The 18,541-nt window shown below is 35.7% G+C and overlaps 2 protein-coding genes across 7 annotated transcripts in view; both read right to left on the reverse strand.

Moving 5' to 3' along the window:
- LOC107730229 (inositol hexakisphosphate and diphosphoinositol-pentakisphosphate kinase 1-like) overlaps positions 1–7,312 on the reverse strand; it is a 31,457-nt gene extending 24,145 nt beyond the window's left edge. For all 6 annotated transcript variants that reach the window (XM_016540993.1, XM_016540990.1, XM_016540992.1 and 3 more), the window contains exons 1-6: positions 7,250–7,312; positions 4,063–4,565; positions 2,701–2,896; positions 2,176–2,266; positions 1,972–2,057; positions 1,322–1,476 (exon numbers count right to left, since the gene is read on the reverse strand). In XM_016540993.1, coding sequence (XP_016396479.1) covers positions 1,322–1,476; positions 1,972–2,057; positions 2,176–2,266; positions 2,701–2,896; positions 4,063–4,212 — 678 coding nt within the window. In that variant the 5' untranslated portion in view covers positions 4,213–4,565; positions 7,250–7,312. The remainder of the gene's footprint in view (positions 1–1,321; positions 1,477–1,971; positions 2,058–2,175; positions 2,267–2,700; positions 2,897–4,062; positions 4,566–7,249) is intronic.
- A 284-nt stretch (positions 7,313–7,596) lies between these two features.
- On the reverse strand, positions 7,597–13,953 carry LOC107730235 (methionyl-tRNA formyltransferase, mitochondrial-like). The gene is made up of 9 exons (XM_016541000.1): positions 13,430–13,953; positions 13,139–13,339; positions 12,861–12,983; positions 12,643–12,745; positions 10,558–10,633; positions 9,482–9,573; positions 9,314–9,392; positions 8,717–8,793; positions 7,597–7,978 (listed from the first exon to the last, which is right to left on the reverse strand). Exons 1-9 carry the CDS (start codon positions 13,672–13,674, stop codon positions 7,781–7,783), a joined length of 1,194 nt encoding a protein of 397 aa, XP_016396486.1. The 5' UTR covers positions 13,675–13,953; the 3' UTR covers positions 7,597–7,780.
- Between the last annotated feature and the right edge of the window lie 4,588 nt (positions 13,954–18,541).

Below are 18,541 nucleotides of genomic sequence, written 5' to 3' on the forward strand. Positions count from 1 at the left end.
ACAAACACATACATTTATATTAATACAGCTAATACAAATTAAAATCCACCCTAATTTATGTAACTGAATCAAATACACAGTGATAAACAACCAAATTTAAAGCTGCAAAGTGTAATTGCTGTGACACTAGTGTTACCAAATGGAATATTTTGCAAAAGTTTCATGAACACTATCCCTATCTGCTATTGGTCGAACAAACACTGCTCTGCCCCAAACTCACAGCATTGGCTGTGCCAGTGTGTCAGGATGGTCAAGATGCTCAAAAAACAAAGCAAAGTTCTAGCCACACTGTTACACTTTTCAGGGAGTTAACATACAGATGGCTTACTCAACTGACTCAGCAACTGTTATTGTATTTTTAAAAATCCAAAGAAAAAAAAAAAAAAAAAAAGACACTTCAGCTTTGTTGCGACATAATAGAAGATGCAAAATTCGGAGACAACATACAGCATGAGTGCTGCATGGATGATGGTAATTTATTAGGTCAACCCATGAATTAGCAATACCTGGTTGCCGCAACAAAAAGCCATTGGCTTTTCCATTGGCTTTCGAAATTAGATAGTTAAATAGATAGATTAGAAAATAAGCTTTGTGGCCAGCAAAAGTTTATGCTTCTTACATGTTTTGTGATGTGATGTGATGTTTTGTGAAGATAATATTTCCAAAAAAAAAAAAAAAACTTCATGAATATTTTTTGAAGCCTAAATACAATCAACAGAAGTAAAAAGCTACAGGTAGGATATACTGTAAATGAACTACACCATGGTCACATGACTTTTTTCAAAATCTATGCGTTGGAAAAAGTTTGACTTATAGTAGCAACAGCAGAATAGTTAGGAAGATGACAAACAAAGTGAGGATGTAAATGTTGTGGACTAATGAGCAGATGACTTTTAATGTCCAAGACAACCTCTGTAGTCCCATTTAGCCACAGACCTTTTTTTTCAGGCATTCAAATGACCTACTGACTTTGGGTCGATGGAACAGGAAGTTCAAAAATGCAAACCTGTTTCCCGGTTTTAGGATTTTCCTGCAGCACTCGATAAATCTAGTTGGTAAATCAAATGTTTTAATGAATGAATGAACTACTAAAACAAGACTTCATGTTAGTAGTATTCCAAACACTGACTAAATACACTGATAAACTCTGCAATTATGTCCATTTTTAACAGCTGACAGGGAATGCCAAAAGAAAATGTCAGCATGCTCTTCTTCGTGTCTGTTTCGACCATTCCCAACAACAAATTATGTGCCTGTGTGACTGAGAGGGATGCAATTCAAGCTCTATGGCATAGATAACAGGAAGTCATTGCTAAAAGACCTTTCTAAAGAGACGCTGGCTGCCTCCTCCAGCTGAAGTTGGGTAGTAGATGTACACATTATGGTCCTCAGCAGAAACTGGCTTCTCTACAAAAGGTTTTAGAAAGACTTCACCGTTAACTTCAACTTGGTCTTCTCCCTCAACCAGGTTACACTCTATGACAAAACACAAGAAGGAAAGGCCAATCAAAACAGTATTACAGTGAAGAGAAACAATATCTGAGCAGATACGAAGATAACACAGTCATCATCTGAGATATGACCATTATGTGGAATTATAACTGGGTAAATATAGCACTTTGTTTAGAGTAGGATAAATTTATTCAGGTCCTCAGGGAACTGTCATAGCTGCCAAGAACATAATGGCTCATTGGATTCAAGACGGTCACATCACAGGCCTCAGAGCAATACTTGTATCTTTGGCCTGTAAAACATTTGAAATTGCTCTATGTGAGGGGCTACATTTACTCAGAGACTAAAATAAATCAGAGCAGAGACAAAGCAGGACACTTTGCTAAGATTAAGGTTTCTACTTCACTATTGGATGACGAGGAAATAAGCAATTAAACAACAAAAGGCAGCTCTATAAAAACATATCAGGAAAAAAAATCTAAAATAATGTTTGTATATTTGAAAACAGCTTTGACTGACCATCAGGCTTGTCAGGGTCGCGGTTTAACACAGCATAGCGTGGCAGATCTATCCCCTCCTCCTGCAGGATACGATATACTTCCCTCCTAAAATATGATTTAAAAAATTACAGAAAAGCTTTATTCAGGTATCATACAGGATGCTGAAATGTATGTAAATATGAGAGATAATATGCAAAACTGTGGTTGAAGAATATGCTAATACCTATCCTGTATGTAATACTGCATATTAAGATCATTGATGAGCAGCGGGTTGCGGAGTTTTACGTAACTCACTGCCTTATCCAAGGGGAAACCTAATTCAAGAGAAAATATTAATATTGGTAAATCGGTCATTATAATATAAAAATGACTTGCCAAAGACACAACACACCGGTAAATAAATTTGTAAACTGCTTATCAGGCATATTCGCACACCAAAGGACAAATTCATTGTTTGGCATATTTTCACAGGCAAAAATCCAGTCATTTCAATAGGAATCCATGCGATTGGGAACTTCATATGAGGGCAAAATGCAGACAGCAGATTACAAAAAAATTGCAGAAATGTTGCCTGTACCTTCATTGTGTCTCATTAGACTAGTTAATGATGCAGGAATGCTTGGTAAATGAACATGAGATCCCTTCCATAAAGCTGCTTCTTGATTTTATTGACTTATTTTACGGTTAAGACTTCGATGGAGAAACCCGATCTACAAGCAGCTCAAAAGGACACAAGCACATGACAAACCTTTAGAGTGAAATGAGATCAGGCAGTCACAGAGTGGCCACTTCTCCACCGGCTCATTGAGTATGACGTCCTCTGGAAAGATGACCACTGTGATGTACTCAAACTTGCAAAGACGCTCCAAGATCTGAGTCATGGGTTTGGACTTGGATTTCTTCATCATACAGCAAATCCCCACCACGATCTGACGCTCTGGAGGCTTAAGAGAAAAAGCAAGAATTTAAATAAGACATATCGGTATCTACCTAAACATGTCAAACTCAGCAGCAATACTGCATATGAGTGGCCATACTTATGTGTACAGATGTTGAAAAGAACACTTCAGGGGTTTTCAAAAATTTCTGGAGCATCCCAGGAACGACCTGAGACATACTGCATTAAGAAAACAGCCCAGAATTATAAGCCTGTCGCAATAATCAATATATCGACTTATCGCGCAATATATATACATGACCTCAATCATTTTTGGTGACGCAATATATCGCCCATTATATTTACTTAAAAATTTATGTCACCATGTTTTGTACATTCCACTTGTGCCTGTGTCTTTTGCAGCTTCTTGTACATAACGTATTATGCTGTTACATTATGATTATATATTCAGTGGCATAAAATGGTCTTTAATATGACAATAATATCGCTTATCGCAATTATTTCTGGGGCAATATATCGCACAACAAAAAGTTGTTATCGTGACAGGCCTACTGAATTATACCAAAATCTAAAATATTAAAAAGGTTAAGCCAAGGCATTGTTTATTTTTTAAAATCAGGCTGTTTGACATTCCAAGTGTATTGATTAACTCTGTAATTGGCCATGAAGCACTTTTGATGACTGCATTACTGTTGCACAGCACTTCGCCACTGGACATTTTCAAATTAGTAATGATTTGTGATAAAAAGTAAAAGGAAGTAGTTCTACACTACTATTCAAAAGTACAATTTTTTTGTTTAGGAAATTAATACTTTAATTTAGCAAGGATGCATTAAATTGATTAAAAGTGAGAGTAAAGACATTTATAATGTTACAAAAGATTTCTATGTTAAATTAATGCTGTTCTTTTAAACTTTCTATTCTTCAAAGAATCCTGAAAAAACATCAATTTCTACAAAAATATTAAGCAGCACAACTGTTTTCAATATTGATAATAGTAAGAAATGTTTCTTGAGCACCGAATCAGCATATTAGAATGATTTCTGTGACACTTATGTGACACTGAAGACTGGAGCAATGGTTGCTAAAAACTTTTTTTTTTTTTTTACATGCTTCTGTTCTCTAATGACTAAATCTCCAAGTTTTTGAAGGACTTTGTGCAAAATCCCTCTATTAGACCAGACACTCAATCAAACTGCACACCATTCATACCGAGTCATCCTCCAGATCGTCTTCGTACAGCTCCATGTCTGTCCTCATGCTGGCGTAGTCGTCCAGGCCTTCGCTCTCATCCTCCGCGCAGCCCACGAAGAATCTGGGAGCGCCGCACTGGCTCTCGCCGGGGCTGCTGGGCTCTGACATTACAGTCCACAGCAGCAGCGACCCTCTGCTTCCTGCCGCGCCATCTCACACAAACACACAGAGCTGGAGGGGCACGCGGCCAGACCAGCTCCGTACCCAGCCTGCAGGAGCAGCGGTGGGTCACTGGCGAAGCGTGTGAATGTGAGTTAGCGAGGTAGAGGAGAGGCTGAATGAGGCCTGCCAAAGTGCAGGTAAATAGTTATTAGGAAGGGTGTAAAGTGATGGACTGATAAAACAAGTTCATTCTTCCTAGGGTTGATGTTTTTCGGTTTATATGAGAAAGGATCTTTCTCCAGGTGTCTTAACAAGATCCTCAAAGAGTGAACTGAAGGATGAAAAAAGCATTTTCTTTCCTACAAAAACAAACAAACAAACATGCTTAATCAATAAGTGATCCAATCAGTCAGTGCACACATAAATTGTGACCCTGGACCACAAAACCTGTCTTAAGTCACTGGGGTATAGCAATAGCCAAAAATACATTGTATGGGTCAAAATTATTGATTTTTCTTTTATACCAAAAATCGCAAAATGAATTGCAAAAATCTTTTTTTTTTCCCAGGCAGGATCACAATCTTCTCACAATTCTTTTTCAACTATTTTGTAAGTTATAGAACAGTATAGACAAATTAACTTCCCTAATTTCCCAAATTCATTTCCCTAAAAGATGCAAATAACAAACAATAGAATGAATACAATATACAAAAAAGTGCCTTAAATTGTTCAAGTACAGTAGGTCTATTTAACAGTAGCATTCAAGTAAGAAATACCACAGAAATTGAATGTCAAATGTAACAATGAAACACTACATACAGTCTTCACTGTATGAATTAAATATAAAGTCATTTGTACAAAAACTACAAAAGATTTTCAGTCAAGAGCAGTGAGTGATATTTTCTGTCTTTTGTGATTAACATTAAGGACACACAGCAGCAAGTATATTAAGCTGCTGTCATCTTAAGGACTAATGCATGGATCAATGCGTTGTGCCTAGTTGTTCTAAGTTCAGTGTTTAATGGGGCTTATTGCTTTAATATTGCTCAGTCCTAGCTCAAATGTGCTTGACATGCAAGAGCCAAGGTGGTTTGTACTTGTACTTGAGTGGCATGCAAGTATGGTTGAGCCTCCACGAGAACCAACGTGGTTCAAGCAAAAGGTTTCCTGTGGCTTTCCAATTAACCAGGGCAGAGTGGTAAGTTGTTGTTGGATGTGCACGGACCATTGTTTTTATGCGAGTAAAAAGACTAAATTAAATCTGTTTATTATATAAAGCCATTGTTTTTTGAACTTGGATTAAACAGCTCAGTTCATATGGATTACTTTCATGATGTCTTTATGAATTTTAATTTGTGTTTCGAAGATAAGTAAAAGTCTTTTGATTTTGAACGACATAATGGTGAGTAATTGATGAAAGAATTTACATTTTTTGGGTGAACTAGACGAATATCAGCACAGCTGCGATTCAGCTTCAGGTGGAGTTATGCGGGTTATCATGGCTGTGCTAATATCTGTCTATTTTCTAATAATTTATTTAATAATATTTATTATTATCTGTTTGTTTTATCTGCAGTTTTTCACTGCTTTGTGACACCCAAAGTTTGATGCTTTGGTTTCTCATGAAACTATTTTCAATGGCAGAAAAGAAATGTATGAGCTAACTAGCCTTTTTTGAAAACTTAAAACAACAGCATTTCTGCTTCTGTCATTTTGCTTAATTATCATGCTGGCACTCATGTTACAGCTCCTGCCTTCGCGTCAGCAAATTCTCCAGTCCAGACTAACCACAGAGCTCTGTTCTCAGAGATTGAAAATACATTTGTGCCACTGTAACCAACCACACTGCAAAATCAACCCTTCACATCAGCTAACTGACAAACATATACACTGAATTATATAAAATGACCTTCACTTAGGTTATAGTTTCTGTTTAGTCTCTAAACAAGAAGAATCACCCCATGGATCTCATACTATTGCTTTCCAAGTCATTTTTATATATATATATATATAAATCAACCAACACAATGAAGGTGGTAGCAAGCCTGAACAGTTTAATTATCCTGTAAAATAATTAGATTTAAGCTTGAGAAACCTCATATCAAGAATACAAGACTGAGAAGAACAGTTTTAAATCTAGATTGTAACACTGTAAGCCCCAAACTATAAGCGTTCACTTTTCCAAAGACATTTATCAGAGATACTTGAAAAAAATAAAATAAAATAAAGACAAATTCTTTGAGAGCAAATAAACGTAAACAATTCAGTTATTTCCCTTTGACCACAGTTTGAATCCATTCTTGGCACAGATGCTATTTTGGGTAAAGCTGGTTCCATACTTAACTCGATTATCCTTCTGCTGCACAAAGTATTAGAAGTTCAGAAGTATTAGACGCTTAAAATCCCCTATTTACACCTGTTCAATTGCTCGAGGAACTTCTAACACAACTTGGCCATACGCCATGCATTAGCTGTATTCTCACAGAACACGTTATATACTGTCTATGCAACTATTGATAACTAAAGCTGACACGTATGTTGATCAGTTTATGAGGAAAGTCAACGTCTATGACATTTTACATTACACATAAAGCGTGTTTGACTAATGTCTAAAAACATAGTATTACACATGTGTAACTGTGACAGCACAATCTACGTATCAGGTTACTAGGCAACAGTTTTAAATCTCTATACCAATGAACACTGCACTGACTTTCCAATTATAACATGAGCAAACGAACAGAACAACACAAACAAGCCTAATGAAACCCTAAACAGTACAACGGGGAATAAATAGAATTCATTTAATTTCTTGCCGCTTTCCATTTATAAATATTTAAGAGAAGTCGTGAGGTGGTTGTGTAGGCTCGCTAGCTAGCAATACGGCTATTCGTTAGCTCAACGTAAACAATACACTTTTCTTCAGCTATTATGAGAACTGAATGACAACGGAAGCTAATTAAACTTAGTTTGGGCAATATTAAAGCTCTTTGGTTTCATGCAAAAATACGGACATATACGGCATTTTCTAGTGATGACTTACTACGTGATATGCGAGGCGGTGTTGACTGTTTCGCAGCTGTCCTCGGATTTGACAGGTTGTAAATGAAACCAAACCTTACATCGGACGCAAATTAAACATTGCTTTCAGCCAATGAGAGAGCAGGATTTGCAGACAGACAGCCGCGACTAACGAATGAGGTGATAACAGGGCGGGACTTACGTGGCAGCAGCGGGACTCACTTCGCCTCAATATTTGGAGTATTAAAAAGCGCTTTCTCTTGATAAAACTCTTGGTAATATTTTAGATCAAAAACAAATAATCATGATGAATTCGTGTGTAGCTGGTCAGTAATTCTAAATCAAACAGAACAACCATTTAAATTAACATCTCCAAAATAATTTTATTGCATTCACATTCATTCATGTCACGGCTATACAAATGTGCAGAGATCTGCAAACATACAGTCCATTATTAAATAAAACATTGTCTTAAAACAGACTAAATGTTTTCAATGACATGACAGTTTATGTGATTATATGTTATTATTCATGATTGTGATAAAGTCAGGTTTCAAAACGAAGTGTTATTCCGCAGTAGCATGTTATTGTTGTGTCCTCCAGGTAAATGAGTCTCTTTATAACTCTGGAACAGACAGGTGTTTGTGGAGGGAGATTTCTTCAGCATGCTCTGATGGAGATAACCATTAAAGAAATCTGATGCTGACAGCCTTTTCTTGAAATTCACTGCTTTGAATCCAACCCATCCATCCTAAAAAAACAATAAAAAAAAGAAAAAAGTAACGAAAGACAACATGAACTATACTGAACGCAAATTGTTACATAATGTTAACTGTGCAGCAAATGTTAAAAACAACACTGTTCTTCTGATATCAACACTGATACAATTTAGAACTGAAATATGAAATACAGCATAATATAAAGTACATCCGGTACACACATTGTTTTAGTAAACTAAAGCTAAAACCATTAAAATCATTTTTGTTGATAGAAATTAGGCTGAAATAAAATTCAAATATTTTATGAAAAACTTGAATGAAATGTTGCCTTGGCAACTAACTGAAAACTTGAAATAAAAGGTTAAATAGCAATATTAAAAAAGAATACAAATGAAAAGCACATTATTTCTAAAACTTAAAATAAAACAAAAAAATATAAAAGCTAATGCAAAGTATTGATAAATATTATGACAGTATATAAATTCTATTACAGTGCTATACTAAAATACGGACAAAGTGAGTGCATCATAAGTGGTGCTTTCAGATTAATTTTCTATAGAAACTGGAGAGCAGAGGATTGACAGCAGATCAGAGCGAGTACTGTGATCATTAAAAAGATGGGAATAGCTGAAAGGGAAAACTTCGCTGTACATTGTACATCCACACCAACAAAGTGGCAGGCCTCTAGCAGTTTGATTGTTATTGAGCATTTTTCATCTGTGCTAATGGACTTGTGTATGTTTTAACATTTCTTAACTCCATGTGCATACCTTGCAGCGGACGAGTAGAGTATTGGATTCTTTCTGATAATGGACAGACCCTGGCACTGAAGATAAATAAGGAGCAGCTGCAAAGAAACATGAAAGTGAGATCACTTTTTCCAGTGGACAAACGTAGTTAGGACACTTTCAGACCTGCAGATTGCAGAATGTTTGCTTTGTTCCGAAACAGGGACCTAAAACGTTACAATGTTGCATTATTTCCTTGGTTCAGTACACTTTCAGAATGCAACATTTCACAGTGTACCCACAATCTGTTTTTGCAAGTCGCATGTGCATAAAACTGTCCTATCTGGGATCATCCATCAAGATAAATGATTAAGATTGCAATGCACCTGTTTCAGAAAAAAAACTGTGACATTTTTTAGATGAAGACAGTGTCTTAGATAAAGCTCTTTGGTTTTCAAGTGTGATAAGTAATTTGTGCACCCACAAAATTAAGACACTGCTGCTTTTTATGTAACACATTTCCCATTGTGAACTATGATACAGCTTGGTTCATTGGGTCATTAGCAAGGTATGAAGATGCCCTTAGTCAATCAGTCACAGCCAATACCATAAAATCACCAACTAACCAACTCTGTTTACCTGTAAACGACACATTGCATTTGCCAACAAAGTCCAGGAGTTTGATGGGATTGTCCATCCACATTGTTTTCAAAGGAATCTGATTGAGAAAAAACAAACACTGTGTTTAATGTTGTTTAAAGCATAACTGATGTAAATGTACATTTCGTAGGATCTCTTTATTCCTACCCGAGATCCAATAGCTCGAAACAATCGATCAATGTAGTCACAGCTGTGCTCTTCCCATATTATCCAGGCCATTCTAGAACTGATTTTAGGGGCTGAAGGCAGTAATGTAGATGTTGTATTAAATGTAGTTCGTCTGTTTTTACATTATTCTCGCTTCATTTCTTCAGAATTTGCTGACTCTTGTGTAGGCCTGTCACGATAACAACTATTTGTTGTGCGATATATTGCCCCAGAAATAATTGCGATAAGCGATATTATTGTCATTTTAAAGACCATTTTATGCCACTGAATATATAATCATAATGTAACAGCATAATAATGCAAGAAGGCCTACACACTTCCAAATGACATCAAACTTTTAATTTTTAAGAATATTTAGATCATGCAAATTAAGTATCAAAATATTAGATACCTTAAAAAACCTAAATAAATAGTAAATAAACATTTTCTAACAAAAAGTGCAAAGTAACAAGTAGAAAAAAAGAAAAATGCACAAAGAACTTGTATGGAGATTCTTACATCTACAGATTTTTCCCTGACCATCTTTTCTATGTAAATTAAGGGTGCACACTATTGCTGAGAAACACAATCACTACTTAGCAGTCAGATGTCCGTATGCACAAAGGCACAGATCCCTAAACAAGGCCATATCTGCAGATGAAACTTTTTTTGTAGAAGCATTTTTTAAAATTTGAACTAGCAATATGACTACACCAAGTTATGTAAGAGAAGCTGCAAAAGACACAGAGCAGTCAGATGTCCGTATGCACAAAGGCACAGATCCCTAAACAAGGCCATATCTGCAGATGAAACTTTTTTTGTAGAAGCACTTTTTAAATTTAAACTAGCACCTCATGACTACACCACGTTATGTACGAGAAGCTGCAAAAGACACAGGCGCAAGTGGAATATAGAAAACATGGTGACATAAATTTTTAAGTAAATATAATGGGCGATATATTGCGTCACCAAAAATGATTGAGGTCATGAACATATATTGCGCGATAAGTCAATATATTGATTATTGCGACAGGCCTACTCTTGTGTTTTGGTCATTACCTAAAGAACACACTTACCAAATGATGCTCCCTCCTTAGGCTGCTCCTTTCTGCTTGCTATCCTTTCTGGTAGATGTTTTAGAGTGTCCATCAACTGTTGATTTAACAATGAGACAGAAGTTTTAAAACAACTCAAGTGAATGAAACTTTTGATTTCATGCCAGATAGTGTTAACGTGTAGTGCATAAGCAAATCCATTGACAATTAATTTATAAATAAATTAATCGTTCCTGTAGCTCAAAGTGTTGCTGTAATATTATGGAGTATTACTGTAGTTCAAACAGTAGAGCATGGCACTAGCAACACCAAGGTCATGGGTTTGTTTTTAAGGGAATGCAAGAATCGAGGAAGTGTATTTCATGAATGCAATGTACATTACCATTCAAAAGTTCAAGAAGATTTTTAAATGCTTTTGAAAAAAGTCTCTTTTGCTTGCCAAGATTGCATTTTTTATTTAAAAAAAAAAACAAAACAGTAAAAACAGTAATATTGTGAAATATTATTACAATTTAAAATGACTTTTCTATTTTAATATATTTTTAAAAATATGATAATTTCTGTGATGGCAAAGCTGAATTTTCCGCAGTCATTACTCCACTCTTCAGTGACACATGATCCTTCAGGAATCCTTCTAATATGCTGATTTGGTTTTCTAGAAACATTTATTATTATTATCAATGTTGAAAACAGGGGCCCGTTCTTCGTACGTCGCTAACTCAGTTAGCTGGATTTGATTGTTGATGATTTGGCATGATCTTGGATTGGTTGGTTCTTCGAAGCTCATCCCGGAGTTGCTGTCATAGCAACAGGTCCGTAAGCTTAAACCTGCTCGGGAGCAGGCTTATTTTATGTAAACAGGAATAGATCGCATCTTTTTAAGCAGAATTGACACTTAAAATCTGTCCCAGCCACTGCTACTTTATTACAAGACTACCCTACTGATCCAGGGACAATAATTTAAAACAATAATCATTTAAAAATTAATTGAAAATATATATATAATAATGTTGTGTAGTCTATAATACTATAGACACAGCCAGTTTTACTCATTGAAAGATTTATTCATGATAAAAAAAATTTATAATTGTTACAGTTAATCTGAGTCGTGCATTAATTTGAGTGGTGATAATAATGTTGTGTAGTCTTTAATACTATAGACAGCCAGTTTTACTCACTGAAAGATTTATTCGTCATAAAATTATTGCTTCATAATTGTATTCGAGTCTTACACACATGCTATACAGATAATGTAGAGTCGTGCGTTAATTTGAGTGGTGACAGATGTTATGGGAGTGGCTTGATGGAGCTCAGGAGATGCAGATAACATGATCTTGACTCTTAAGAAACTTTAATTAATGCTGTCACGTAACAAATCGCATTTCAAAGATAAAATTAAATGAACTGCGAAATTACAACATTGAAATAAAAATTTAAAGCGTGTACAAATACTAGAAATCGTGAATTTAAATAACTGGGAATCATGTAAAAAATTAAAATAAAATAAAAACAGTGCACATTTCATTTATCTATTATAACATTTATGTAGTTTTGTTCGCTTGGCTGTGTCCTTATAAAAGTCCAGAAATTTGTCAAGTTTTTCGTCAGTTTTTTTTTTTAATTATATGACGTCATTACGTTGCTGTCTTGCCGCCAGCCAATCGCTGCATTGCTGATCTTGGATGTGACATTTCATCTCGGATGTAATAAGCGAAGTACGAAGAACGGGCCCCCGGTGTGCTGCTTAATATTATTGTGGAAATTTATAGTTTTTTCATGATTTTTTGATGAAGAGAAAGTTCAGAATAGCATTTATCGAGAAAAAAAAGTTAACGGTATAAATGTCTTTACTGTCACTTTTGTACAATTTATTGTCTGCTCAGTATTAGTATTATTTTCTTTTTTTTAATCTTACTGCACCCAACTTTTGAACAGAAGTGTCTTTGCTTAAAAGTTTCTACTAAATGTATAAATGATAAGGAATCACCATAGGCTAAAATGTAAAAAAAATAAAATAAAAAATTCACCCAGAATTTCTACAAATGATATACACAAGAAACTTTTGATTACAGGTGTAAAATATGTTAAGAGGAGGGGGTAAGTCACCATTTTTGAACCCACAACTGCTAAAGTGGCCCCGAGCTCATCAGCAGTGCAGTTCTTTGGAACCTCGTACAGCTCTTGCTGAAGAATGGGGCCCACATCAAATCTACAATATAAAATACAAACCTTAAAAATAAAAGACTTGATAATTGAAAGAGAATTACACAGAAATATCTTTCATGTGACTTTCATATTGATCCTGCCATTAACATTTCATTTACCTTTTAGGTCTTATTTGCATGATAGTCACTCCTGTGACACTGTCACCATGTAGAATCGTATGAAAGATTGGAGCAGGACCCCGCCAGCGTGGCAACAGACTAGGGTGCACATTCAGGATCCCGCTGAGAGACAAAAAAACAAACAAATTATGGTCTATAATGGGCTGAGGGCATGGTAAAACATTTCAAAAAGCACACAATGACTACAGACACAAATGGTACAGGACCCATCCAGTCATTGCATCAGTCATGCTTTTCCCTGAATTCTAATTACTTACTATGGCATTTTGTTGATGATGTTCTCCTTGATTAAACAGCCAAATGACACCACCACACCAACATCAAACTGTGCACTTAAGTCCACATCTGGCCAGTGGTGAAGAGGAAGTCTGTGCTGCTCTGCATACTTTCTGACTGGAGCATCTCTGGACAGCGTCACAACCTCAAGTGAACCTATGACTCCAGCTTTTGTGTCATCTCTACAAAATGAAAAGCAAACTAGTCGCATGAAAAGTGCAGTATGTTTATTAGCACAGATAGTAATGCAATAACAAACTGGATATCATTACCGAGAAACATGAAGCCGTTTCAATGATTCCAATGCAAAATCATCACTTCCAAAGAACAAAACTCTCCAGGGTGATTTTGAAGCAGATTGTATTTGAGTTACAAAAGATTTATTCCTGCTTAACAGAAATAAGCCTCTTCTAGGACTGCCGTCACATTGACGAAGACGTGCGATGCAGTTGCTACAAAGTCTTTGAGACAGCAGACGTCCCTGATCTATGAATTTTAAATAGTTTAGGTTCCACATCCTTTAATGTAAGGTTTCGTGAAAGACCCAAACTATCTTTAACAGCTAGCAAACACAAAACCGTCACTCCTCGATTAACATAAGCACGCAGTAGTCAGAGGAGTCATTCTATTATTTCACGATAACTTCAGTCGAGACAGTAGTGACATTTTTCACAATTACGCGTCCAAATTATATTCATTATACTAATCAGTTTCGCAAACCAGCAGTTGACAGTTGCAAGGTTACGGTAAAGCGTTATATGTACACACAGGAGCATGTGTGCGTCGCCATGTTGAAATTGACGTCATGTCCGCTAATGGTTTCATATAAAAGTCATATCATATACGTTCATAAATAATATTTTACAACATTTGCATCAATAACGGTTTTTGGTGTAATTAAAATGAAACAAAACACTCACACTGACTATATTTATAAAGTTTCTGTTGTTCTTTCGCGGTGTGTGTGTGTGTGTGTGTTTTTTTATCGAATCTTTTCAATAAATTGGTTTAGCTGACAGACTTGAATTGAGAATTTTGACTGATGGAGCGAAAACTTTACTTTATGCTTGATGAGCATTTTTTTCTCTGCTTTTAGTGTAGAGAAAATGCAGTTTTGCTAAAATATCAGGCCCTACAACTAGTGAATTATGGCCTGGATCAGAAATGTATAAATTATTATTATTATTTTTTTATTGTAAAATCTTGATTGAGTGGTCAGTTGTGATTGATAATAACAAATTGTTTGCCCCACTACGCTATGATCCGCAACTTCACTTGCTCCCTTTTATGTATCAGCTGCAAATATAAATGGATAAAAAGCACTTGTTTGTCATAAACATCAGTATAAAGGTAAAACAGAGACGTAAATGGGTAAAACCGTAGGGTACGATTAGTCACTCCTTGCATTTGAATTAGGCTACATGTCCAGTTTATAATGAACAAAACAGGTTTCCCATCACTCACAAACTCTTGAGTTTTTTTTTAGCGCTGTGTGGTTCTTTGTTACAGTAGCTATTACAGGGGCGCGGGAAGATGTTTTCGGTTGGGGGTGCTGTGTGTGTCCGTGTTGGGGTGAGGGGTGTTACAGATCTTCTTTATGCACCAAGAGCTTGTAACACTCCAAAGAGAAAGGAAAACTTGAAATTGCATCATATGACCCCTTTAACTATGCAATATGTTTTCTCCTCTATTCAAACTTTTTTAGGTTAGGGTAGAGTGGGGGGAAACGCCCCCCCCGCCCACTGTTTTTCCCAAAATAACCACAAGATTAAATCAAGATTTAATCAAGATTGGATTTTCTATTTAAAAATGACCTCAAATGACCTTTGGGGAAGTCGTGGCCTAATGGTTAGAGAGTCGGACTCGTAACCCAAAGGTTGTGGGTTCGAGTCTCATACCGGCAGGGATTGTAGGTGGGGGGAGTGAATGTACAGCGCTCTCTCCCACCTTCAATACCACGACTGAGGTGCCCTTGAGCAAGGCACTGAACCCCCAACTGCTCCCCGGGCACCGCAGCAAAAAATGGCTGCCCACTGCTCCGGGTGTGTGTTCACGGTGTGTATGTGTTCACTGCTGTGTGTGTGCACTTTGGATGGGATAAATGCAGAGCACTAATTCCAAGTATGGGTCACCATACTTGGCCACTTCACTCAAGTTAGCATTAGTTAGCTAGCCAGTTAGCATCAGCTAACAAAATGTTTCAAACAGGCTATTATAATTTTGTAATTCATAATTATTGATTATATTCTTTTTAATTTTAAGCTAAAAACTGACTGTACTCTGATTTTGCTGTAAATGTTTAAAGCAAATAGCTTTGTCAGACTGTGGGGGTTATTAGATAATGTTATTAAAAATCTAATAACATGAAAACTCTGGACATTTTTCAAATTTTATTTCTAATTTATGTCATTGTCACTAAAACTATGATAACTTTTCTGAATGCATTCAACTTTTGTTTCACAGAAATAAACTACACAGATCTTAAGGGGGGCGTTTTCCCCCACTCTACCCTATATTTCAAACAACAGAAAGAAGCAGTCACCAAACCTGTCCAGCATTACCTTGATTTTGTCTTTTCCTTCAACGGGACAATGTATATGTGTGTCAGATACCTCCACAAGAAAAAAAATAAACAAATAAAAAAAATACTAAAATAGTTTTTTTTTAAAGTGTGAAAAACAGACCTGACTACACCTGAACACAGAGAAATCATCAGCCCAGTTTTCAGCTTGCCAGGATAAGAGCATTGGTTATTCCCTCCTTTCTCAATTTTACTTAATTTATATAATTTATATATTTTATTTTTATTTTTTATTAAACACTGAACCCACTGTTTTCTGTAGCCTCCATTTAAAACATTTAAAATAGGGCTTATCCTTTGTGGGTATTTTCACAGCGAAATTTAGTTTAGCACCCAGTAATTAATCAATTAAAAATTTTAATCGACTGACAGCCCTAATTACTATACATAATTTACATAAACCACATCATATTGAAATGGTCTACTCATTAAATCTGCTTAGTTTTCAGCATGATTTTCTATTCCTTCAACAACATATAGGCTACAAGTTTCAATGTTCCACTGTTGAAGCGCACTGTTCGGAGTTAATTCTGACAAATCTAGAACTACAAGGGCTAGCAAAGTAAGTCCTGTTTCTATTTATTAACTTTTTTTTTTTTATTGCTTTAAGTGAGTTTGAGATCTTTCTTTAAATATAAATACTGCACTACTTGTTTTGATATGCATGAATGTATTTTTATTTTATTACAATTTGTTTTAGGTGTGTGATAGTTGTGAAAAATTGTCATTTACCCTCGTGTCAAACGAAAACTGATTGCATTTCTTTCTACTGTGGAGCACTTAAAAAATACAAATTGAAAAGAAAAAATTACTGCAGACATTCACTGTAACGGTGTTTGTCAGAATCACTTAAACTTTTTGTTAACATGTTCTTTGAAAAGAACTTTTTGAAACAACCTATTGGCATAAACGAGTCTTCCCATCACTAGTTTACTGAACTACACAGAATGATACCACAAGAGGGTGCTCTTCACCAAATCAAGCTCTAAAGAGAAACATGACATTGTCTCCTGGACAAAGGCGGAGATATTTTTTGGTCTCGTACCGGCAGGGATTGTAGGTGGGGGGAGGGAATGTACAGCGCTCTCTCCCACCTTCAATACCACGACTGAGGTGCCCTTGAGCAAGGCACTGAACCCCCAACTGCTCCCCGGGCACCGCAGCAAAAAATGGCTGCCCACTGCTCCGGGTGTGTGTTCACGGTGTGTATGTGTTCACTGCTGTGTGTGTGCACTTTGGATGGGATAAATGCAGAGCACTAATTCCAAGTATGGGTCACCATACTTGGCCACTTCACTCAAGTTAGCATTAGTTAGCTAGCCAGTTAGCATCAGCTAACAAAATGTTTCAAACAGGCTATTATAATTTTGTAATTCATAATTATTGATTATATTCTTTTTAATTTTAAGCTAAAAACTGACTGTACTCTGATTTTGCTGTAAATGTTTAAAGCAAATAGCTTTGTCAGACTGTGGGGGTTATTAGATAATGTTATTAAAAATCTAATAACATGAAAACTCTGGACATTTTTCAAATTTTATTTCTAATTTATGTCATTGTCACTAAAACTATGATAACTTTTCTGAATGCATTCAACTTTTGTTTCACAGAAATAAACTACACAGATCTTAAGGGGGGCGTTTTCCCCTACTCTACCCTATATTTCAAACAACAGAAAGAAGCAGTCACCAAACCTGTCCAGCATTACCTTGATTTTGTCTTTTCCTTCAACGGGACAATGTATATGTGTGTCAGATACCTCCACAAGAAAAAAAATAAACAAATAAAAAAAATACTAAAATAGTTTTTTTTTAAAGTGTGAAAAACAGACCTGACTACACCTGAACACAGAGAAATCATCAGCCCAGTTTTCAGCTTGCCAGGATAAGAGCATTGGTTATTCCCTCCTTTCTCAATTTTACTTAATTTATATATAAAAAATGTTTTATTTTTATTTTTTATTAAACACTGAACCCACTGTTTTCTGTAGCCTCCATTTAAAATATTACTATTAGGGCTTATCCTTTGTGGGTATTTTCACAGCGAAATTTAGTTTAGCACCCAGTAATTAATCAATTAAAAATTTTAATCGACTGACAGCCCTAATTACTATACATAATTTACATAAACCACATCATATTGAAATGGTCTACTCATTAAATCTGCTTAGTTTTCAGCATGATTTTCTATTCCTTCAACAACATATAGGCTACAAGTTTCAATGTTCCACTGTTGAAGCGCACTGTTCGGAGTTAATTCTGACAAATCTAGAACTACAAGGGCTAGCAAAGTAAGTCCTGTTTCTATTTATTAACTTTTTTTTTTTTATTGCTTTAAGTGAGTTTGAGATCTTTCTTTAAATATAAATACTGCACTACTTGTTTTGATATGCATGAATGTATTTTTATTTTATTACAATTTGTTTTAGGTGTGTGATAGTTGTGAAAAATTGTCATTTACCCTCGTGTCAAACGAAAACTGATTGCATTTCTTTCTACTGTGGAGCACTTAAAAAATACAAATTGAAAAGAAAAAATTACTGCAGACATTCACTGTAACGGTGTTTGTCAGAATCACTTAAACTTTTTGTTAACATGTTCTTTGAAAAGAACTTTTTGAAACAACCTATTGGCATAAACGAGTCTTCCCATCACTAGTTTACTGAACTACACAGAATGATACCACAAGAGGGTGCTCTTCACCAAATCAAGCTCTAAAGAGAAACATGACATTGTCTCCTGGACAAAGGCGGAGATATTTTTTGTGAATCGCCATCTATATTAAATAGCAGAACTCTAGTGAA

This window comes from Sinocyclocheilus rhinocerous, unplaced genomic scaffold, assembly GCF_001515625.1.
Source record: "Sinocyclocheilus rhinocerous isolate Xijiao unplaced genomic scaffold, SAMN03320098_v1.1 scaffold368, whole genome shotgun sequence".
Classification (NCBI taxonomy): Eukaryota; Metazoa; Chordata; class Actinopteri; order Cypriniformes; family Cyprinidae; genus Sinocyclocheilus; species Sinocyclocheilus rhinocerous.

Coding starts and splice junctions, on each gene's coding strand:
- LOC107730235 (XM_016541000.1), bottom strand. CDS start 13,674: ATGTGGAACCTAAACTATTTAAAATTCATAGATCAGGGACGTCTGCTG. Junction 12,746..12,860: donor ATGCAAATAAGACCTAAAAG/GTAAATGAAATG, acceptor TTTATATTGTAG/ATTTGATGTGGGCCCCATTC. Junction 9,393..9,481: donor TTCGAGCTATTGGATCTCGG/GTAGGAATAAAG, acceptor TTTCTCAATCAG/ATTCCTTTGAAAACAATGTG.